Source organism: Ctenocephalides felis, unplaced genomic scaffold, assembly GCF_003426905.1.
Source record: "Ctenocephalides felis isolate EL2017-DRISC unplaced genomic scaffold, ASM342690v1 CF-g0.4_SCAFFOLD_01170, whole genome shotgun sequence".
In the NCBI taxonomy this organism is placed as follows: domain Eukaryota; kingdom Metazoa; phylum Arthropoda; class Insecta; order Siphonaptera; family Pulicidae; genus Ctenocephalides; species Ctenocephalides felis.
The window spans coordinates 76,835,137-76,861,451 of NW_020537324.1; the positions used below are offsets into that span (position 1 = coordinate 76,835,137).

General features: G+C 29.3%; 1 protein-coding gene across 1 annotated transcript; it reads left to right on the top strand.

Annotated features, from left to right (window-relative positions):
- Nucleotides 1-2,414: 2,414 nt before the first annotated feature.
- On the top strand, nucleotides 2,415-25,168 carry LOC113366437 (katanin p80 WD40 repeat-containing subunit B1-like). The gene is given in 16 exon segments (XM_026608036.1): nucleotides 2,415-2,529; nucleotides 2,711-2,748; nucleotides 2,822-2,952; nucleotides 4,793-5,001; nucleotides 5,086-5,210; nucleotides 8,776-9,125; nucleotides 11,117-11,456; nucleotides 13,173-13,214; nucleotides 14,719-14,952; nucleotides 17,283-17,449; nucleotides 19,380-19,415; nucleotides 19,418-19,543; nucleotides 21,401-21,627; nucleotides 21,702-21,776; nucleotides 24,426-24,622; nucleotides 25,003-25,168. Coding segments are annotated over 15 exon segments (2,352 nt in total). The 5' UTR covers nucleotides 2,415-2,529; nucleotides 2,711-2,714; the 3' UTR covers nucleotides 25,062-25,168.
- Nucleotides 25,169-26,315: the final 1,147 nt, after the last annotated feature.

A 26,315-nucleotide genomic window follows, 5' to 3' on the forward strand; every position in this document is an offset into this window, starting at 1 on the left:
CACTCACAATACACAAATCACAAGGTGGTACTTTTGATGAAATTGTATATGAATACAATAAAACACATAATCAACAGCTTCTATATGTTGCATTATCACGAGTTACCAGCATTAATGGATTGTTCATCATTTCAAAAAATTTTATCATGGAAGAAAACGGCCAGCAGGATTAATGAACTTAAAAACTGAATTCCAAAGACTTTCAACTTGTAGATTAATAACACAAGAAGAAAAATTGAGTGAGATAATAAGTTTGAACGACATTTCATTGTTTTCCTTTAACTGCCAAAGTTTACGAGCTCATTTGCCTGATCTGCATTTGCCTGATCTACAACGTTGTACGTTTTTGTTATTTTCGGAAACTTGGATTAATAATGAAGAACGAATTGATATTCAGAACTATTACTGCGTTACTCAATACAAACGATCGGACTCAAGAGCAGGTGGTGTAGCTGTCTAATGTCCATCATTCATGTTCAGATACTGTTCATAATGCCACTCCTATGCAGTTTCTTGCGCCAACGATATTACTGGATATTCCTAATGAAATTACACAAGTAGGTGATATTACACACACAGAATCAAACATTAATTATAGTCGTCCTTTAAATTTCTCCCAATAAAAACATATCAAATATCATTAAATTTCTTCATCGGCAGTTACTTCATTTGTCTAATGAGGGTGCAAAACTTTCAAACACTAATCACAACGAGATACCATTAATTCTTGCTGGAGATTTCAATGTCAATTTTCCCTATCTCAACCATTAATTGATTTTTTAAATAATAAATTTAATTTAACAATGAATAATTCTCCATTTGAATCAACCACAAGATATGGCACGACTATTGATGCAGTTTTCTCCAGAAATGTACATAGTTTACAAAGCAAAATTTATGTCTCTCATTTTAGTTATCACAAACCTATTATATCATATATAAAATATGATAGCAATTAATCTATCGATGTTGTTTTAAACTGTGTTATTGATGTTATGTGATTATTAATAAATGATTTTTAAAATTCAAATATGATGTTTTTTTTTATTTTTATCTTAATTGCCTACTCATACAATATTAAAAGTTTTACTTCAATCGCGTGTGATCCTTACGCGCACTCTTTTTGCTATTTATTTCTACAATATTACTATAGTTTTATCGTTCATCAAATCTTAAACATTTTCTTTGACACACTCTAAAAAGAATTATCAAAATTCGAATAACCGTTTAGGAGAAGTATCAAATCTACACCCGTACAGAAGAATTTTATATATAAGATATAATGAATCTAAACTTTATTTTAAATTTAAAATTATATAAATTTCTATATGTCACATTTAATAAACAGTGTATTAAAAATAGTACAAGTTTTTAAATATTCTTCCTGCTCACAATTATATTAATAATGATAAGGTTTCAGTTAGCTTTCAAATTTTTAATTTCAATAAATTTTTTCCCTTAATAAATAAGATTTATTTACGGGACATATTATTAATTTAAATCGTTCTTTTAATATTTAAAATTTTATTATTTTGCATAAAGACAAAATATCGTGATCTTTAAAAATTTGCTGAATCTGTTTTTATCAAGTTTAAGTCCTCTGTAATGTGAATAAACAATAATCTGTATTTTTGGGAATAGATAGTTAACATAATAATCTCAGTTTTTCTAAAATTTCTTTAAATTTTATTTTTTTTATATTATTTATATTGTTGTATTTTTGTTTATTTTACCCATTTTTTATCACTTATTATCACCAACCAGCTGACGTTTCTCAAAATTGGATCCTGAATCTACATTTGTAAACCCCCTAGTTTTTATATTTTATTAACTTCCCTTAGGGTAAGTTATTTCTAGTTTATTATTATTTTTTTATTAAAACAATGTCTTTACTAAAATTTTGTATAGTGTTTTTTTTTTGGTTTTGTATGAATTGATATTTCTATTTATATTACCATCTAGTAATTTAGTAATTTTTTTAAACTTTGCAAAATACTTTTAAAGAATTTTTAAAACCTGCTGAACGATGACACACATAAAGTTTCAAATACATAAATAGTTTGATGTGATGATGATAAAATAAATAAAGAAATGCAGTAAAAATTCATAAGGTTGAGTTACTTAAAACTTCCAACAAAATATCGGAATAAATCTTAAATTGTAATAATGATAACAATATTTTCTCAATAGAATAAGTAAATAATAATTTAATTTACTAATTTCTTAATTATTTTTAGTCAAACTAAAGACTTGGACATTATTATAAAGACAGGATTTGAGTTCATCACCTATCAATTTAAATTTCAGTCAGAAACAATTATTCCTTTTGAATTTGAATTCAAATAGTTGACAGTTTTCACTTCCAGTCAGACATTCCCATCTATGCAAAGCGTTTTGGTCTTTATGGTCTGTATCGCACTTCATGTGCATAAATTTACGAACAGAAGAACTTTTGACACCTACAACTAACTGTCATAATTTTACTGCAATAATTTAGCGATATTAATGATACAATATTATAGTTTTAAGGTAAGAACCTGTCCCAAAACCCTCCAAAAACCCTTCTTTACTTGTATCATATAAAAAAAATCCATACCATACCTAAAAATAATTTTATTCCCATTCCCCACGCGATGTTTATTTATATGGTCTTATTTGGTGCATTATTTTGTGTCAAGGTAAATTACAACAAATAAAATCTTTGTTGCAGAAATATGAGCTCCTCCTCGAAGAGATCATGGAAGCTACGTGAGTAGATAAAAATAACCTAAATAATAAAATATTATTATATATATTCATGTGTCTTATTTTTCCTTTTTAGAAGATTTTGTTGCACATCAATCCAATGTAAATTGTGCTGCTTTAGGCCATCAGACTGGCCGAGTAATGGTCACTGGTGGCAAAGATAGCAAAGTTAACCTGTGGGCCCTTGGGAAGGACACGTGTATTATGGTAATAATAAATCGACAATCATTGTTGTTTATGTTCAAATTTAAATGGTATTAAAAGTTTTATATAATGAGGAAGACACTGTTTGGTAGTGACAGAAGTCATAACAGATAAACTATACTGGTTTTGATATATAGTCCAAAGGTAGAAAGATGTAGTATGTTTGTTTAAACAAGTTTACATAATTGCTTTCAGTCAAGTCTGTTTTGTTTTTGTGATAAGTTGAGCGTTAGTATATATATCTTATATATAAAAATGGAGCTCTTTTTCAAATGTCCAAGTAAAACTCGAAAACGGCTAAACCGATTTGGCCAGTCTTAGTCTTGAAAAATTTGTGCCAATCCAGAGAAGGTCGGAATGTGAGATAATATTTCAAAATTGCGTAGAAACTTCACATTTTTAATTTGAATTTTTTTGTAGAAGCGTAATTTAAATGAAACAATGGACGGTGGCTAATACGTGAAATGTCAAACGTTTTTGACAGATGATGTTCAATTACATTTAATAGGATGTTTTACGCGAATATTATTTATTTATGATAAATTTGTAGTAAGTAGTTTTGTTTGTAGTTTTATTTATACATAAAAACGTTAGTAAACGGGCCGCAAGTATTACTAGAGACTCAAAATATCAACTTTTTTGAAATGTTAATATAAAAATGCACTTTTTGGTATATTTTTCTCAATCACGATGCTCTGAAAGATCTCATTTGTATAATTATATACTTATTGGTATTTATAAAACATTTTCTAGGTTATATTATTTTTTATTTATATTATTTAAATTCAGAACTTAAATTTGGTATCGATCAAATGGACATTTTGTCAAATAACATTTTCCCAGTTATAATTTCCCAGAATTTATCGAAGAATAGATAGTAATAAATGAAGGTTAAAAAGGTCCATCACCGATGTGTCAAAAACCAGTAAAGTTAAGCATTGTTTAACAAAAATATTTGAAAGTAGGGGAAAAAGATGTATAACCAGCTATAACCTTGATTCTTCTTATAAATCCATAATAAAAGTATTTTCTTCCGTTGGTAGTTTTTTAGCATTAGTTAAAAATGTAATTATTTTGTAAAATACCTTAAAAATTAAAATAAGACATTAAACCTGTTTGCCACCTGGCCGTTCCAAGTTACCCTGTCTATGGGGTAAAAAGGTCTAGACAACAATTTTTTTTAAAGACAGCATAAAAAGCACATTTCTACAATGATGAAGTAGCTGGATTTAGATAATTAGATAATTGTTTGTTTGAAATGTGTTATTTGTTGTGATATAATTTGTTTGATTTTTATAATATAATTAAGATTTGCTCAAAGTCAAATTGGACCTTTGTGCCTCGTCCTGCTCTACATATATACTTTTTTATTAAATTTACTTTAATTCATCGAATGTTACTTGAAACTTTTCAAAAAGCGGGTCAAAGAAGAACTACTTAATTCATTTTCTATCACTCCAGAAATTTGAATTTTTTTTATAAGCTCAGTAGTATTATTTACAATTATACACAAAATCCAGAATCCAAAAAGAATCTGAAAAACTTGAAACGTAATCAATAAGTCGAAAGTCCAAAAAACGACTTGGATTGGATTATACCATGTTTTCTATAGAAAGTGTATAAATCTTCCAGTTTGATTGTATTGACAAAATATAGACAAAATAATGGGGTTTATTGTTTTTATAATACCTAATTGTATACAGCATTCAAACAACACATCCTCATACCCTTGAAGTATTAATATTTTTGATTCTCTAGAAATTTTTTAGAATATACCTTGCTTAGCAAAACAACGTTTGCCGGGTCAGCTAGTAATATGTATATATTTTTTCCTTTTTTTAAGAGTTTAAGTGGCCACGCCACAGAAGTAAAGAGTGTCCAATTTGGTAACACAGACGAAATAGTATGTGCCGGATCATTAGGAGGAATCATCAAAGTATGGGACCTAAATGCAGCAAAATTAGTCAGAAATATGACTACCCAAAAAGGTGCAGTCACTTGCACGGATTTCCATCCGTATGGAGATCTTTTAATATCTGGTCAATCTGACTGGTAAGTTGTAATTGGAATAATTAAATTTATTAATTGAATATTTGATTTGTTTTTAATTAAACTTTGTGATTGTTTGTATTTCAGGACAGTAAAGTTGTGGGATTTTAGGAAAAAAGGTTGTATATGTGTATATAGAGGACATACGAGACCTATTAATAGTATTAGATTTAGTCCTGATGGAAATTGGATTGCCTCAGCTGGTGATGATGGTAAGTACATGATTAATATATATACTATATATATATATATATATATATATATATTAATCATTTATCTTCTTTGTCTCTTAACAAAAAACTATGTAGTGTAAGTTTTGAAGCTATGTCTTTGGAAATTAAAAATTGTTTTTCCAACATTTTTTTTCTTAATTTCAAAATCGAGGATATGATTAAAGGTTTAAATCCTATAGTTGAATCCTTTATTTTTTAACTTCTCGAAGGAGAAGTTTATGTTTTCATCAAAAAATCCGATTCGCTAATTTTATGTTTTCTCGACGTTTCAAGCCATCCTGAATCGAATGAGACCAAATTTGGAAAAAGAATGTGTGTGTGTGCGTGTGTGGGAACAGATTTTTTGCCGTAAATCGACGTTTTCTCAAAAACGGCTGAACCGATTTCAAAAATTTAAAAGCCATTCGATTTGTGTGACGATCGGACGAGCTGTTTCTTTCGGAAATCGCAGAAAAGTGAAAAATTTTTCGTCCACGTTTTAGCCCGTAATTCTCAATCGATTTTGAAAGATATTGGTTGGGAATCGTGCTGATTAGTTTTTGATTAAGATCGGCCGGGCCGTTTTCTTGTAATAAAGTTTTTTAAAAAAAAAAATTTGACGATTTTTCTTATTATTTTTTTGATGGTAGATACCATAGTCTTCTAGATCATACTAAAATATTACAGCCCTACGACAGCTTTAAACTACGGTTTAGCTTTAAAAATTCATCAAAGTTTATAAAAATTAGTATCGTTCTTTTGGCATTTGTCAAAATTAGACCTTTGTAATTTGAAAAAGAGTGTTAAACTTTTCGTCCACATTTAAGTTCATTCTACCGAATCGGTTTTAAAAAATCTAAAACTGTTCGAAAGATATTAGTTGGGAATGGTACTGATTAGTTTTAGGTGAAAATCTACCGAGCCGTTTTCTTGTAATTAACTGTTGAAAAAAAAAATTGAGCCGATTTTTATGAAACATTCTTTGGCGATGTATATCATGGTCTTATAGAACTTAATGTAATATCACGGTCTTACGACAAGTAGTTTAATTCTAAAAATTAATCAAAGATTAAGAAAATTATTCTTTATTGATTAAGTCGATTAATTACACATATCGGGAAGTTCATGTAACTTGCCTCAAGGCTAAATACCAATCCAACTAGTTTTGAATAATTTTTTTGAGTTAGAAAAAATCAAGTATGACAGAATTTTCTTGAATCTTAAACGCTTATATATTAAAAATTTTTATAAATTATTAGTAAAACATAACAAATTATCCGTTCTACTGGTAAAAGTTAAATTAATTGATAAGTGGTTAAATTTTTTTTCCAATACACGTACTCCTTCCAACTTAAAATATATTTTTGCTTCAGGCCTCAATTTTTTTCTTTCTCCATCTAAATCAAATTTTAATTTTATAAAAATTATCAGTAATTTAGAGAATGGTATTTTAAAGTTGAAAGAAGTTGAAAAAGAATCTAAATTTAAATCCGTTTGCTGTAAGAACCTTCTATCTTTCATAAAGAAAAATTTAAATAAAAATTTCATTCAAATGAATTTTGAAATTCTAAGAGATTTGAATTTATGTAAAAGATTTTTGAAGGATAATCCTGATATTATTGTAACGAGAGAGAACAGAGGAAATCTCACTTTTGTTCTTAATAGGGAAGATTATCTTTCAAAAACGTAAAACTTGTTGAAGGAAGGTTGAAGGATTTTAATTATTCAAAAAACATTCGATTCGTAATGATGGGAAGAAGTGGTGGTTAGTTTTTGGCTAAGATAGGTCCCGCCATTTCGAAGATACAGAGTTAAATGTGCAAAAAAATGGCAGTTTTTGAGTGAACTAAGCGTCCGATTTGAATGATCTAACAAACTTTCTGCTTGTATTGACAAAACATTTGCTTTTGAGAATAAAAAATTATTACATCTTTTTTTATTTTCCATAAAATATTTTTGTAATTTCGGATTAAAAATTCAAAAAATTACCCAGGCTAAGCACGGTCTAAGAGCGACTCTGGTACAAATGTTTACCCAAGTGCGTTTAGACTGTCTATGTACTGGGGCACTTTTCCAATTTTGTGAAAACTATTGAAAAATGTGAAAATGCCGCCAAGCTAAGCACAGCATAAGTGAAAATGTCGCATAGAATTATTTGTAAAAGCGTTTAGACTGTGACAATACGGGAGCACTTTTTCAATTTTGTGTAAATTATTAGACTATTTTTTTGAAATTGAATTCGAAACGAAATGACGATTGTTAATGTTCTGGAGATAAATTTATTTATGATTTACATTTGATTTGCTCAGATATAACAAAAGATAGCAAAAATAATTAAAGTTCCAGTATTTGTAATAATATATTTGAAAACGTTTAAAATTTCTCGAATATTTCATTACGGTACGGGAAGTTCCAAAAATTTGCCTTAAGGCACGATGCCATACACCACTAGTTATTTTTTTTTTAAGAAGTAATGTACTACAGAAGAATTATGTTTTTTTTTGTTATAACTAACAAATAAGTTTCAAAATATCGCGGATACAAAAATTAAAAAAAAAATCTTTTTTTTTTCAAAAATTTCAAAATGTCTCAAAAATCTAGTTTTTTTTCAAAGATTTGCAAAGTTTTTTTTAATAATTTAGTTTCCGGTACGGAAAGTCTTAGTAATTTGCCTTAGGGCACAATGCCATGCACTAGTAATGCTTAAAATTTGCCGGACCAGCTAGTATATATATATATATATATATATATATATAAATAAGTCGGGTTTTCCTTCCTGACGAAATAACTCCAGAACGCACGAACCGATTTCGACAATTTTGCATTCTTTGGAAAGGTCTCGGGCTCCGCAAGGTTTATAGCTAAGAAAATTAGTGGCTTTAATGCAAATTGCGGGAACTTCACGAACCGTAATTAAAAATTCGAGTAATGACATTAGTGAAAATTATCAGAATTATGCTTGGTTAAGTCAACGAGCAATTCTTGCCGCAAAGAATAATGATGTATACGCACTGAATTTCACCATTCAATCAAAAATTGCTGGCGATTTGGTGACATACCAATTATTCCGACTGGTCTTCCGTTTGACTTCAAACGATTGCAATTTCCAGTTCGCCTTGCGTTCGCAATAACAAGTCGCAAGGCCAATCGCTTAGTGTTTGCGGGATAAATTTCAAATAGATTATTTAGAAAATCATTGTTTTTCACATGGACAGTTATACGTTGCCTGTTCGCGAGTTGGAAAACCATTCGCTTTGTTTGTGTTAACGTCAGACCAAAAAACAAAAAATGTGGTTTACCAAAGAGCACTTCAATTAAACAGATAATTTGCGGATTCAGTTTCATTTATTTAGAGAAGTTTAACTAAAAAACACTTCGATTTTTGTAATCGAAATAAATTTATTACTGTTGTATAATAAAATCAAATTTTTCCTTTTCAAATATAAAACAAACAAAAAATTTCTTCATCTTTCTCACGAAACCATCTGGTGGCAAAACGGAGTTCGTCGGGTTTTGCTAGTATATATATATATATATATATATATATTTCTATTACCTTTTTCAGGTTTAATTCGATTAATAGACATCAGAACAGGAAAGCTCCTGAAACAATTCTCGGAACACATCTTCCCGGTGACTTCGATACGATTTCATCCCAGTGAATATCTTTTGTGCAGCGGCGGAACTGACGGTGTCTTAAATTTTTACGATTTAGAAAAATTAACAGTTGTCTGTAAAACGGACAATAACGTAGGAAATATATCGACGATGGCTTTTAGCAAAAACGGCGAATGTTTGTATGTGGCCACCGACGATTATTTGAAAGTCTACGCCTGGGAACCTGCTCGATTGCTGGACAGGGAGAGGATCAAATGGGGCTGTGTTAATGATTTAGCTTTGACCGATAACCAGATGGTAAGATAATTGATTTATATGAATATATATATATATATATATATATATATATATATTTCTTTGCTCCCAAGAGCTCAAATGGTTCCAAATAGTTAAAAAAACAATTCTCTGAAAGTTTTAGCTCTTAATTAACGTTTAGATAGTGCACAATTCAATCAAACTTTGTATTCAAAGAGCATGAAAAAATTTTTAAAAAATAAAAAAAATGTTTTAAGTATAACTTAGCGACAAATGAATGAATAAAACTCATCCATTTGTCGCTAACTTATACCTAAAACATTTTTTTTAAATTTTCATTTTTTTTTAATTTAATATATATATATATATATACTAGAAAACCCGGCAAACGTTGTTTTGCCATAAAAAATATGCCTAAATTGATAAAAAATTAATAAATGTGCCAAAAATCAAATATTTAATAGATTTGCACTCTGATTCTTTGACAAATAGTTAAAAACTTGTTATAATTTTCAAAATTATTTGACATTTCATACTTCCGAAATTAATTCACTCGCATCATAGTTTTTTGTTTATTATACTTTTGTCATAAAATTTTCCTTTAAATATTATTTATTTGTTAATAAATTAATAATTATTTTAAATCATCAATGAATAATTAAATAATCGTTAAATTCATAAGTTTGGCTAAATCAACTGGAATATTGTGGAAATAAATATTTTTTTACATAAAGATCTGATTTTTGACATTTGCATTTTATTTAAAATTAATTATAACTATCAAAATATTTTCTTTTCGGTCAAAATTTAATATAATATGATATAATATTTAGTTTGTCTAGTTTGTTTGTCAATGATACCCTCAGATTTTACTATTCCATTTAAGAGGTTACAATTTCCTGTAAGATTAGCATTTGCGATGGCAATCAAAATATATCTTAACTGATATATTAATAATAATATTTTATTTTAATTACACAAATTTCTTTACACTCCGATAAATAATTCCAACGCATCATAGTGTTTTGTTTATTTTAATTTCGTTTATGTCAATTTTTTTTTAATTAAAGAATAAATTGAATTTTAGTCTAAATCAACGCAGTAAATTTATCTAAATATACAATTTTTTATATAAAATATTTGATTTTTTACATTTGCATTTAATTGAAAAATAGTGAATTTCAATTTCATATATCCAATATGCACTAAATTTATAAATGTCAAAATATTTCCTTCTTGGTCCATAATTAATATAATATGATAATATTTATTTTACAATAATGTTTTGTATTTATAATTTGCTTTGCAATATTGCCTATAACATAACTTGGAATAATTAATTTATTTGCTTCTTATTGAAGTAAAACGTTAAACATTTTTTTGTGAAATGTCAAAATTTTGTTTGATTAATTTTAAATTCAATATGCCGCTTTTTTATTGTGACCTCTGATCTATAATGTTTTGATGAAGTTTTGGTTTCCGAAATAATTTTGGTAAGCTAATCAATTAAATCTAAATCGTAAATCTATTTATATAATTGTTTTCATAAATAATGACAAATTTAATTTTTTTACATGTCAACATTCAAATTTTTAAGCATTGATTTTTAATTAGATTTAAAACTATAAACAGTGATTTTGAATATAGCATTTCATCAAATTTGGATTTAAATGTTGGATATTTCTATATATACACATGTTTTTGAATTTTAATTTTTGAAATGTCAATTTTTTTTTTCAAAAATCATATATCGAAATTTCCTTAAATTTTGACTGTCATTTTAGTGTTTTGTTTTTTTTTTGGTCATTTTCTGTCAAAATTTTTAGAAATTTATAAAAATTATATATTTATATTTCAAATTTACTTTTCAATATATCCTATAACCTAAGTTGGATATATATGCACACGATGGGCCAATAAAATTTAAAACCGGTTCAGTAGTTTGGGCGTCTTTCGCGAACCAACATCGTGACACGAGATTTATATATATACTCGTATATAGATTAGATATATATTTGTATTTTTCTTTCTAGATTGCTGCATCTCATATGTCAGTCAACATCTCCGTATATCTCTTGGATTTACAAAAATTGCCACCAATAACAGGAATGGGTCAGTATTCCTCGCCCCGGTTGAATAATACTCACAGTGTTAATAATGATAGTGGGTCGCCGGCTAGTCCTTTTGGGTATGGTCAGAGTGTTAGAAAAAGTTTTTCCAAAGACAGACCTCAGAGGCTATCTTCGAGGCCTGTGAAAGTTATTAAGACAATAGAAGAAGCCGAGAAGTCCAGTACGGAGGAGGAGTATCCTAGTAATAATGAAATACCGGACACTTCAAATTATATGAATATTTTTCAACCGGCACGATCGTGTAAGCAGAAAAAATTAAATTTTAGTAACACATATCAAACAAACAACTATCTGACTATGTTCAGTAAAACTCCCAGCTAAATCACCATTGTAGAAATGTGTTTTTTTTACTGTTTTTCAAAAAAATATCACCTGGTTCTACTATTGTATTTACTATTTTTTGTGTTTTACACCTTTGGGGGCGTTCATTATTCACGTAACGCTTTTAGCATGAGGGGGTGCTTGACAAAAATCACGAAAAATTACATGGGGTAGGTAGGGGTCTAGCAAGATATCACGCGTATTTATTTTTTACCTAAATTTTCAAACAAAAACAGACAGTTTACGTTTTTTTTGTAAATTTGAAAAAAATGTTCGGAAAATTTTACGTAACTAAATTAGAAATTCGACAATGTTGACGGTTTATTTCGTGATAGCGACGTCGCCAGATATGACTGATTGCACATCTTATGTCCTGTACTTTAAAATAGTATTTTTGCCCTCTACTTTAAAATAGTACCACACTTTATTTGTTTTATAAAACTAATATTTCTAACTTAAAAATAACAATACATGATGTATTATACATTTCATAAAACAATTAGATAACTTATACGTGATAGCGACGTCGCCAGATATGACTGATTACACATCTTTTGCCCTGTACTTTAAAATAGTAATTTTGCCCTCTACTTTAAAATAGTACCACACTTTATTTGTTTTATAAAACTATTATTTCTAACTTAAAAATAACAATACATGATGTATTATACATTTCATAAAACAATTAGATAACATATACGTGATAGCGACGTCGCCAGATATGACTGATTACACATCTTTTGTCCTGTACTTTAAAATAGTATTTTTGCCCTCTACTTTAAAATAGTACCACACTTCATTTGTTTTATAAAACTATTATTTCTAACTTAAAAATAACAATACATGATGTATTATACATTTCATAAAACAATTAAATAACGTATACTTAAAAATTATATTGAGGTTTTGTAAACTAAACAACAGTGCTCAAAACCAAAAAAAATTACAATGCAAAAAAATAGTTTCGTTAAAAAATTGACAATTTACAACGTCGCCCGATTTAAGGAGATTGTGAGTTTTGCACATTTTTTGCCCCCTACTTTAAAATAGTATTGTTAAAAATTGTCATTAAAAATAACCTGGTACCGTAAACTAAACAACAGTGCTCAAAACCAAAAAAAGTAACAATTTACAATTGTCAATTTACAAAAATTGACAATTTACAACGTCGTCCGATTTAAGGAGATTGTGAGTTTTGCACTTTTTTTGCCCCCTAATTTAAAATAGTATCGTTAAAAATATCATATTAAAAATAATCTGGTACCGTAAACTAAACAACAGTGCTCAAAACCAAAAAAAATAACAATGCAAAAAATAATTTTGTTAAAAATTGACAATTTACAAAGTTGTCCGACTTAAGGCCATGGTGAGTTTTGCACATTTTTTGCCCCCTACTTTAAAATAGTATCATTAAAAAATGTCATATTAAAAATAATCTGGTACCGTAAACTAAACAACAGTGCTCAAAACCGAAAAAATACTTACAACGAAAGAAAATACTTTCGTTAACAAAATGACAATTCACATCGTTGACCGATTTAAGGCGATGTTGAGTTACACATGTTTTGCCCCCTACTTTAAAATAGTTTAGTTAAAAAATGTCACTTGTTTTTGATCTATAAATATTTTTTCACAGTGAATCGAACACCGCCACCAGAACCAGAACCAGAAGACTTAGGTAATTATTTTACTTTTTTTTTCAATTTACAGGGTGTTTCAGAACTCAACGTCCAGCCGAAACGGAGTGACAGTATTGACAATAACTGACCTGAAAAAAATAAAAAAAAAATATTTCACATTGTTTGGAAATTATGTGCTTTTCAATGCAACCTTGGTGATTTTGATCATTTTGTGTTATTGTGGTAATTTTGTACTATTTCTGTTTATTTATTTAAATTTTGGCACCGTAACCGTGAATAACAAAAATTAACCACAAGAACCGAAAAATGATCACAATTTCAACAAACCTCCAGGTTGTACTCAAAAGCTCATAATTTACAAACAACGTAACATTTTTTTTTTTTTTTTTTTAAGACAGTTATGGTCAATACTAGGGAATGCAATACCGGTATACCGAATTACCGATAAACCGACCGATTTTTCGGCGGTATTTTTATCGGTATTTACCCCAAAATTACCGGTGTTCTCGGTATTTTTACATAAGCGCTATTTGATACATAATACACTGCAGTTTAAATTTCTCAGAACAAAATTATCTTTAAATTCTATAATCGCATAAACAGCTATATCTTTAAGTGATTCTATATGATAAACAAATGTCAAATATTATCTCAACTCGTCATTAAACTGTATATTTATTGCTTTACTAAGGGCTTCATATCGTGTTAAAATAAATAGAATTGGACTGATAGATAATTATGTTTGTTTCATCTTATGTAAAAATGTAACGGTTTTTTAAGTGATATTTTCCCCAAAATATTTTATATCATACAGATTACCCCTGCGTAATCCTTATTTTTTTCTAACTTTATACATAATAATTATGATAATTACTAAATATTTTTGCTTCTTACTACAATTATAAAATATTATCTTTCGAAAACGTTACGAAGTTTGAAAATACTATAGAAGCACCTCATTGTTTTAAGTAACAATATTCAACAATTATAGTAACCTATTATTTATCTCGACAAAGAATCCGATCTTAAATTAGTGTAGAAAATAATTTTTTTTTAAATATTGGAGATTGTGCTAATTTAACACATCGGATACAGACAATACAGTTTATTATAATAATGTAATATGATCTTTTATGAGTTTTTGGTCTTTCTTACTCATAAGTTTGTTTTTGGTGAAAAGTACTCATACTCTATAGTGATAATGAATTAATTAAATTGGATATAATTTTGTTAAATTATTATTTAAAAAAATAAACTTATTGGTTTTATTGTTTAGTTGAATACAGTTGTAGTTGTATATACATTTTTTTTATATTTGTACTAGTAACTTTCAATTTTGTTTACGTTTGTTTAAGATAATAAAAATACCGGTATTTCGGTTTTAAAATGAAAAATTACCGAAATACCGGTATTGAAATTGTCCATCGGTATTGCATTCCCTAGTCAATACCATCACCTCATTTGGGATTGATGTTGAGTTCTGGGATATCCTGTATAACAGGAGATTAATAAAATTTTAATACAACTATCTTTATCCTCCAGATACAACTTTGACCGAAAATTTAAATTCATCTCACCTAAGTCGGACTTTCACAATATCGGATAGCCCTTCACCGGAGTATGAACCTTCTCGTATGTCTCCACCGGAACGTCCGGAACCTGTTCCAATGCCCACACCTACATCGGTGCCTTCAGTCAAAAGTAAACATATTAATTTCAATAGACAGTTGTCTTATGAGGCCCCGAGGCAGAGGACGTACTCTAATAGCTCAACAGGTAAAAATAATAAATAATAGATAATTGTATATATAAGGTTGTCAAATATCTCCCTTCCGCCTTTTTGTATTATAAACCAAGAGCAAAAAGCGGAAGGGAGATATTTGACAACCTAATAATATATATATATATATATATATATATATATATATTGTATTGTGTGTGTGTATAAAATATCTTAGCAATGGATTTTCTCTCACACTCATCAACCCTATTACTAAGGTGAACATATTTTTTTAAGTCAAAACCGGGACGGCATTTTTTTAGTTATGCTAATCCGGGACGAGAATAGCGGACTTTTAGTAGAGCTTTATTATTCGATTATGTATTACTCTTTTTATATATGTATTTCATGTTTTTTTCGCTTTTGAGTCCTGGTATAAATGTTATACAATTTTCTTCATAATTAATTTGAAAAAAAAAAACAAATGGCATTTGTTCATTTTTATTCATAACTAGATGACCCGACACATGTTGTCCTGTACCCACGTCTACAATTTTTAATATCCTATACTAATATTCACCGTTTACCTAAGAATAATAATTATTGTTTTTTAAATTACTCTTCACACCAAAATGCATTACATTTACAATATGAGCGATGTTAAATGTAGAACTGCTTTAAATAAAATGATTAGTCTCAATTCTCACACTACATTGAAATTGAAGTCTTTTAAACAGGTATAAAAAATTCAGAAAAAAACAATACATATGTAGGTATCCGCGGTAAAAGTACTAATATTACCTTCGATTTTTTCACTCAAAATAATTACTCCGATAATGTTGCCTCCGATAATTTTTATAAATCTCGTACCATATCTTAACTGGTTTTTAGTAATTATGATATCTAAATTACATTTTTCTTAGTATTAATTTAATATACATTATTATGAGGGACGCTCTTGGGGTCCTCAGCGCCCGCATGCCATTTTTTTCTAGTACATGGATGCTCCTTATTTTACCTGTTAAGTTTATTATTAAAAGTATTATCATTAATTAATATTTGGCTTTTGGAACATTTTACTTATTTATTTTGGGCATTTTATGCGATTTATTCTATTGAGCAAGACATAAAGAGCAAAAAAAATTATAGCATTTTATTAATAAACATAACACTGGTACTTCATGTTGTATTATTTTAATTTATGTTTATTATTTAAGATATCCAAAATTGCATCTTAAACTTTTCCCAATTGATATCGTAAGGGCCGAATTGTATTTATTCATCTTTACTTTCCCATTTGTTGTTATAAAGTGTAATTTTTACGAATTTGAAAAATATTGTGGAAAGATTAGTAAAAGATGCAAAGAAATTATATTGAAAAAAAAACTATATTGAAAATTTCATATCTGTATCTTGTGTTGGCGCCCCCTAAGACGTGCTCTTGTATTTTTTCGCATGCATCGCATTAAAAGTAGGACCGGCCCCGATTAATACTTAATTTTACATTTTAAGTGAATTAATTTGTCAAATCCTGTTCGTATGTCTATCAATCAATCTGCCATACATATACTGTATCTTATATTATTTTAATCTTCTGGCACATCTCAGCTGCTTTCTGGCAATAATAATGTAGACATTTTATTTTTCTTATTCATAATCATAAATTTATTATACATATTCTAATATTGTCTAGACTCGTAAGTGAATTGAAATTTCTGGCAGGTGACAGTTTTCATTTATTTTCAATGTCAAACAATTACATGTCGTTTTTTGCATGTTTTTTTTCTTTATTTCTACAATATTACTATAATTTAACTCACATCCTAAAAAGTTGTATGTCTATTAATCAATCTGCCATATACTGTATCTTATATTATTTTAATTTCTGGCACATTTCAGCTGCTTTTTGGCAATAATAATGTGGACATTCCATATTTCTTATTCATAATCATGAATTTATTATACATATTCTAATATTGTCTAGGCTAATAAGTAATATTTTCATTTGTCAAAATATTTTTAATGTCAAACAATGATTTGTCGTTTTTTGCAATTTTTTCCATTTATTGCTACAAAATTACTATATTTTTATAATCACATACTTTCTAAAAAAAAAACCTTAACAAACTTCAGAAAGATTTATCAAAATCCGAATAATCGTTTAGGAGAAGTATATTTACATACATCATTACAGAAGAATTTTATATAATTCTTCTTTCCTCAAAATATTTTGTTTTGTTCCAGCGGACTGGTACCCCGGCTACACAATTAGAAAACACATTAAACAGTAAGTTATAAATATATAAATATTTAATTTCATATACAAATTCTTTCTATAAAACATTTCTTGCACTTAGAATAATTTTAATCAATTTTTCTTTAATAGGTTCAAGGTTTTCGTCTCCAGATTTGATACCTCAGCATCAGCCTGCTCCAAATAAAGTTGCCCCAGTTACAACCCCTAAACAAAATTATAAATATACCGATGATACGCCTGTTTCACTCAAGAGTAAACATGCAAATTCGGTGGCTGCTGAAAGGAGCCCTTATAAGGTAAATAAAAAATGTAACTAGTGGTGTATGGCAACGTGCCTTAAGGCAAATTGCTGTAACTTACCGTACCGTAACGAAATGTTCGAGGAATATCAAATGGTTTCAAATAGATTATTATAAATACTGTAACATTGCCTAATATTTTTAAGAAAAAAACTGTCATTTTTTGCACATTTAGCTCCGTATTTCCGAAACGGCTGGACCCGCCTTTGCCAAAAACTAATCACCACTTCTCCCAATTATTACAAATTGAATGTTTTTTTAGATCATTCAAATCGGATGCTCCGTTCTCTCAAAAACTCGATTTCTATTTTCTACACTCTTTGTTCCGTATCTCCGTAACGGCTGGACCTGCCTTTGCCAAAAACTAATCAGCACATCTCCCTCAATAGGAGTCGAATGTTTTTTGAACCATTCAAATCGGTTTATCCGTGCGCCCGAAAATGGAACACTAAACGAAGTCGTTTTGCCGAATCCTGTTTTATTACTATTGATAAAAACAGCATTAACAAAAGAAATGATGTCTTCGTACTCTGCGAATATTATGTAGTAGTAATCGACGCGTTCGCGGATGTGAATGCTATAGCATTCACATTTTGAAGTCAATTATTTTGAATTTAATTTTATATAACCTTACGTTTTTGTAATCATTATACTTGTTAAGGTAATGACTAACTAATTCTTCTGGTATTTTGGTATTAGCATATCCTTTTCCGTAGTCATAAATTAGCTTGGCGTAAAATAGAAGCGTAATACTTGTCGTGGATGCTATAGCATTTATCTCTTATATGAGGATTAAAATATTTTTTACCTTGGCCAAGCAAATTGCGTAAAATAGAGGAGTGATACTTGACGTGGATGGTATAACATTCATCTCTAAAATAAGGATTAAAATATATTTTACCTCAGACAAGCAAATTGCTTAAAATAGAAGTGTAACACTTGTCGTGGATGCTATAGCATTCATATCTTGTATAACGATTAAAATATCTTTTACCAAATTGCGTAAAATAGTAGAGTAATACTTGACGTGGATGCTATAACATTCGTCTTTTATACAAGGATTAAAATGTTTTTTACCTTGGCCAAACAAATTGCGTACAATAAAAGTGTAATACTTGACGTGGATGCTATAGCATTCATCTAGTATATAACGATTAAAATATTTTTTACCTTGGCCAAGCAAATTGCGTGAATTAGACGAGTAATACTTGACGTGGATGCTATAGCATTTATCTTTTATATAACGATTAAAATATGATAATCTGACTACCCTTAATAATCATATTTTGGATATCACGACCAATTTTAAAAATAAAATTAGTGGTGTATGGCATCGTGCCTTGAGGCAAATCGCTGGAACTTCTCGTAGAGAAAATTGAAAATCTTACAAAGCTTTAGATTTTGTTTAAAAACTTAGAGAAAAATGAGATTTTTGAGAATTTTTGAAAAAAAATGACTTTTGGTATCCAGTTTAAATTAAAATACGTACAAGAAGATATTTTTAGTTTTAAAAAAGTGTGTGTTTCGAAACTGTAAATATCGTATTTGGGTTTTGTCCAAAAAATCTATAAACCTTCCAGTTTATACATCTACTTTTGTACCTGTTTATTTTTCTACCTATTTACAACGTTGTAAAGATCATATTTAACCAACAAATTGGTTGATCCGTGCGCACGAGATCGTTGACAAAATCCAAAATTGTATCGATACATCGATTTTTTCTAAGGTATGCCAAAATGTTCAGAAACATATGAAACGTAAAACTATATAAAAAATTTCATTTTTGATTTTTTGACGATTACAATAACTAAGGGAAGTCAAAAATGGCTATTTTCTTAGTCTTACCCGGTATAATCTCGGACATGTGACCCTAGCCAATAATTCCTTTACCAATTTTGCTGTTTCCACAACCAAATTTTTTTTCCAGGAAATGCAACGTGCTAAATCCAACCTAACCGAACAAGAAGATCCAGAACGACTCCTGCACCACCAAAAAATATTCAAGCACCACCAAAAGTACAAAATGAACCTGAACTCATACCAACGACTACTCATAGGCCTGTAGGGATAGATATGGATGAATTCTTACCAGTAAGTGGAAATAAAAAATATTTTATGACTAAAATAGAATCTAGAGCAGTGTTTCCCAACGTGGGCGCACGCCCAACCGGGGGGCAATTTGTAATTTCAGGGGAGCAATTTGAAAATTTTGGTGATTTTAATGCAATGTAGTATAGTATCGGTAAAACATTAACAAAAAAAAAATGCTTCTTAGATTTAGAATAATAAGGTGTCCCGGTTTGGCCGCCACGATTTTAGTTTTCAACCTTGCTTTATTAGTGCCGGAGTTATGTTTTTTCTGCCGGAAATGATATTAATGATATTAATCTGAAAATGATATATGCAATGAACTTTATATAAATCTAACAAAAACATTATGAAAGAGAATGTTGCGGAATGCAACAATTCTTTTTTTTTTAAACTTCTATATTCCAATTTACGAAAATTACCGAAAAATAGGTAAATCAAGTTTCTGACTACTTGACATAAATGCTTTAAGGTCAGTGACAAGATTCGACTTGAAATATGCACAAGAAAAGTAATATTAGGTTGTCAAATATCTCCCTTCCGCTTTTTTGCTACTGGTTTATAATACAAAAAGGCGGAAGGGAGATATTTGACAACCTTATATTTAATACTAAAGTTAATTGCAAGCTTCAAAAGCGGCACTAAGTGCGGCTTTTATTTACTCTTATTGTTAGTTTGCCTCAAATGATTCTTAGGTTTATTGAGGTTGAGGTAGTAATGTATAGTGAGAAATTTAGTAGAAAATACTTTTTTGATTGGTTATGTAGAGTGTTTGTTGAAAGATGGAATATCAAAACAAACATTTTAGTCAAATTTTGAATTTTTATTTCCGCAAATAATAAAACGATCATCTCAAAGAATAGGTGCTGTTTATGGTGTTAAAGCCTTAAAAAACAGCTATGTTAAAATCGGTTTTGAAAATGTCATTCTATTAATTTTCCACTCAATGCTGCTCTGATTGTCCAGTTAAAGTTTTGGACAAACTAATCAAAGTAATAATCGATTGGGGTAATAGAAACAATTTGGCTATGTTTAAAAATTATTGGGGGTTGGTGAAAAATTTTCTCCACATCCACCAAATGTTCCTGACCACAAACCATCTGATTTAAAACCCTTGAATTTGAAAAAAAAATCATGATGGTGTCAAATTGTGTCTAATTTAGTTTTTGCTAATAAAAACTAGAAGTTTTATAAACTTGGGATAATGATGCTTCTTGGAAAATAACAAAAGGCCATCGATTGGTATACATAACAAAGTTATTTAATTCCACGCAAAAATTGTCTTTGATTTTCTAACTAAAATGCGCACTTACTTAGTTGCAACGATAACTATTAATTTCTAGAAAAATATGCGCACTTACTTAGTTGCCAATCTGATAACTAAAAAAGATTTAACAAAAAAATATATAAAATTAAGATATAATTCCGCTCTGAGTTAAGAAAATTTTAAGTATATTCGTTAAGAAATTGCTTTATGAAGAAACTGAAATCAGATGCCCAAATGTAATCATATGTACAAAAATTTGCTATAATTTATTGAAAAAAAGAAAAAACTTAGTAAGCTAGAACCTGATATAAAATCTTTATTTTAGCTTAAGTATTGCATTAAATAAATTTCGAAAATAACAGTAATAAAATTAGTTTGAAATTTCCGTATGTTGGCTTATTCCGAAATTTTACATATGATGTTTAAAAACAATTTAATATCGATTTCATCTTAAAAGTTATCATTCACATTTTTTCAGGAACAAAAAAAAATTGTATGGGGGGGCATAACGTTTTTATAAACCTCAAGGTTGGGCGGGGCCCAAAAAAGGTTGGGAATCACTGATCTAGAGTATCTTTTCTTTTTTCTTTAAGAAATCTCTCTCCAAATTCGATGACATGTCAGAGCAAGAAGTTCTAAACATGATAATGAGCGGTCACGAAAAGATGATGGCGGTTTTGCAAACCCGAGAAAGAAATTTGGATATGATCTATGAACTGTGGAGGAGTAAAGATTTAAAATCAGCGATGGAATATTTGTTTTCTCTCAGGGATAATTTGGCACTGTTGGTGGATCTTTTATCTGTTTTTAATGATAAACCGTAAGTTCAATGAATGATAATTGATAGTTTTGTTAATATTTATTTGATTAATTATTTTGTGTATATTTTTTTAGAACGATGTGGGACTTGGAAATGTGCGGACTTCTCTTGCCAAAAGTTCATGAGTTGCTGCAGAGCAAATATGAAACGTGAGTAGAATATTTTGTTTAATGAATTAGATATGACCTGTAAGGGTTTCGAATCATTTGCAACATTTTCAGACAATAGGTAACATTTTCTCATACGACTTGCGATATTCTTAGGCGACTTTCGACATTGCGACAAACATTTTCAGATGACTTGCAACACTCTGAGACCCTTTGAAATATTTTCAGACAACTTGCAACATTTTTAGACAGACTGCAACATTTGCAGACGATTGATGATATTCTCAGACGGCTTGCGACATTCTTAGACAATTAGTAACACTTTGAGGCCTTTTGAAATATTTTCAGATGACTTGCAACATTTTCAAACGATTTGCGACATTTTCAGATGTTTAGTAATACTTTGAGTCCTTTTGCAACATTTTCAGACAATAGGTAACATTTTCTTATACGACTTACGATATTCTTAGGCGACTTTCGACATTTTCAGGCGACTTGCTACATTTCGAGTTTTTTTTTGGAACACTTTGAGTCCTTTTGAAACATTTTCAGATGACTTGCAACACTCTGAGACCCTTTGAAATATTTTCAGACAACTTGCAACGTTTTTAGACAGACTGCAACATTTGCAGACGATTGATAATATTCTCAGACGACTTGCAACATTCTTAGACGATTAGTAACACTTTGAAACCTTTTGAAATATTTTCAGACGACTTGCAACATTTTTGAACGATTTGCGACATTCTCAGTCGTTTAGTAATACTTTGAGTCCTTTTGAAACATTTTCAGATGACTTGCAACACTCTGAGACCTTTTGAAATATTTTCAGACAACCTGCAACATTTTTAGACAGACTGCAACATTTGCAGACGATTGATAATATTCTCAGACGACTTGCGACATTCTTAGGCGATTAGTAACACTTTGAGACCTTTTGAAATATTTTCAGTGACTTGCAACATTTTCAAATGATTTGCGATATTCTCAAACGTTTAGTAATACTTTGAGTCCTTTTGCAACATTTTCTGGCGACTTGCAATGCTTTGAGACATTTTGCAATATTTTTAGACGACTTGCAATATTTTCAGAGCACTAGTGACATTTTTAGACAACTTCGAACACTTTGAGACCTTTTGCAACAATCTCAGACATCTTAGTAACATTTTCAGACGACTTGCAACACTTTTAGACAATTAGTAACATTTTCAAATGACTTTTTTCAATATTTTCAGACACCTTAGTAACATTTTCAGACGATTTAGTATGTTATTAGATGATTACTAACCTTTTCAGACAACTTGTAGATCTTTAGATTACTTGCTAGATTTTTTAGACGACTTGGTAGATTTTTAGATTACTTGCTAGATCTTTAGATTACTTGCTAGATTTTCTAGACGACTTGCTAGATTTTCTAGACGACTTGCTAGATTTTCTAGACGACTTGCTAGATTTTCTAGACGACTTGCTAGATTTTTTAGACGACTTACTAGATTTTTTAGACGACTTGCTAGATTTTTTAGACGACTTGCTAGATTTTTTAGACGACTTGCTAGATATTCTAGACGACTTGCTAGATTTTCTAGACGACTTGCTAGATTTTCTAGACGACTTGCTAGATTTTCTAGACGACTTGCTAGATTTTTTAGTCGACTTGCTGGATTTTTCAGACGACTTGCTGGATTTTTCAGACGACTTGCTGGATTTTCACACGACTTGCAACATTTTCACACGGCTTGCAACATTTTCAGACGACTTGCAACCCTTTTAGACGACTTTTAGACGACTTGCAACCCTTTTAGACGACTTGATAAATTTTTCTGTTGCCATGTAACACTTTTAGAAACTTTGCAATACTTTTAGACGACTTGCTAGATTTTTTTAGACGACTTTGGCGACTTTCCAGATTTTTTGGCGACTTTCCAGATTTTTCGGTAACTTTCCAGATTTTTCGGCGACTTGCAAAACATTATCAGGCCTTTTGCACCATTTACAAAGGACTTGCTAGATTTTTTCACAACTTGCTAGATTTTCAGACGACTTGCAATATTTTCAGGCGACTTGCAATATTTTCATGCGAATAGTAACATTTTTAGGCGACTTGCTAGATTTTTTGACGACTTGATAGATTTTTAAAAAATATCTCACAACATTTTCAGGCAATTTCTGGCAACATTTTCAGGCAAATTCTGGCGACAATTATAGGCAATTTCTGGCGACAATTATAGGCAAATTCTGGCGACAATGTCTTACAATATCTGGCAAGATTCTCAGACAACTTGCAGAATATTTTCAGATCTTTTGCAACATTTTCAGAGTACTTGCTAGATTTTCAAAGGACTTGGTAGACTTTTAAAGGACTTGGTAGATTTTCAAAGGACTTGGTAGATTTTCAAAGCACTTGGTAGATTTTCAAAGGGCTTGGTAGATATTCAAAGGGCTTGGTAGGTATTAAAAGGGCTTGGTAGACTTCCAAAGGACTTGGTAGACTTCCAAAGGACTTGGTAGACTTTCAAAGGACTTGAGAGATTTTCAAAGGACTTGGTAGATTTTCAAAGGACTTACAACATTTTCACATATTTCAGAAACTTGCAACATTTTCCGGCATCATTTCTTTTGTTACCAATTGAAACAAAACGTTTTAATAAAACTTGACAAGAAATATTTATATCAAAATAATTCCTTTTACAGATACGTCAAAACAGGTTGTGAAACTCTGAAATTAATCTTGCGAAACTTCTCATCTGTGATCAGGCTAAATATCACTGCACCTGTTGGTTCACACGGTGTGGACATTCCTCGGGAGGAAAGATATGCTAAATGTCTCAAATGTCATGACAGCCTTTTGCAAATTAGGGCTTTTTTGCTGAAGCGACAGACTTTACAAGGTAAGGGATAAAAATAATTAACTTATGGTGCAATATAACAGACTAATGTTATGGCAAGGACATGTTCCATACATTATGCTACTGAATCATACTGAATACTGTCACAATGTCATGTATTTGCTGTGCATTCAGGCGTTTTAAACATAAACTGCAACGTTACTCGTATGTTATGAAGCTGTGTAAGAAAGACCCTGTTATCTAAGATCGTTGTGCGGTTTCTAGGTTAGGTTTTCTATCTGACAATGTGAGAAATTACGCCTGATTCCACAGCAACCACATGGCTTTTGTCAATATTTTGTATGAAAAATTCTTCATAACATTGATCTGTTGTGCGGCCGAATCGGTTCAGTAGTTTTAATAATATTTTTTTATCCCTTCAGGTGATTTAGGTGTGATATTTCGAGAGCTCCAAACAATGTTACAGGGTATCGACAGTTGAAATTGGTGAACACAATTGTGGAGCTGGATGAGTATTTATATTAGTGCCTTTTTACTTATATTATCAAATAATAATTAGTCGTTAGAAAACAGAAACACAAAACAAAAACCAACCCTGAACAGAACACTTCCTATATCATGAACTAAAACAAGGATAGATGATTATTATTATGAACTAAAAGTGGATTTATCAAATAATAATTATTATGAACTTAATTAGTATGAATTTTACCGTCACGATTTTAGTAATTTATTGAAGATTTTTTTTTTAAACGGTTTAAATAAATATTTTTGTACAAGATTTTGATACACGCTCGTTAGTGTTTTTATTAGGTGCAAATGTTTTTTTTTTGTACGATTTTGCTATATAAAACAATCGGATATAAAAGGATTGATAGCTGGATAATTATTTAATAATTAATTTTTATATATATGTTATTTATATTGTGTTAAAAGTGCCTCTATTTTTAATATTTTAAAAGAAATAAAATATTGTTTGAAATTCAATAATCTACAACTTGTAATAAAATAAAATAATTTTTGTTAAAACTGAGGTGACCATATTTATAACGGGTTTTTAAACATCTTAAATATGATTTTTTTAATTGTTTTTTTTTATATAAAAATTATACATAACAAACATGATTTACGAAAATATTTAAAAAAAAAAACAAATATTATTTAAGAAATCTAGAAAAATGAGTTTCTTAAAATGAGCCAAACTTTTTGATTACATAATTTCTTATATTGTTCTGAACAATAGATACTTTTCACATAAAATTTTGTAAAGAATTTAATTAAATTCAGCAAGCTTTTAAAAATATTCTAATTTATATAAAATAATATTTTTATAAAATATTCTTTGCGAAGACTGTCAATTTTAGTCAATTTGAAAATACAAAATCAATTTTTTATTTGTTTAAAAAATACTTCTAGTTGAAGTATATTCAAATTAAACGTTGAACATTAGAATTTTTTAAAAATCCGGAACAAAGATTGATTCTAGAATGAAATATAATGCATTATTTTTTTTTTTTCATATCAAAATGACTAGAACAATTCACTTACTCTAAAAATAAAAGCCATTATAAGTATTATTGCTAATAAATTGTCTAAACTTTTCTTTTTTTTTGAATTTTGGAAACCATTCGATTAATATAAACGGTGTGCGTCAATATTTTGTGCAAAATTGAACAATATATTGAATTTTACATTTCAAAAGTCTAAAACAATTCACTCTACACTAAAATAAAAA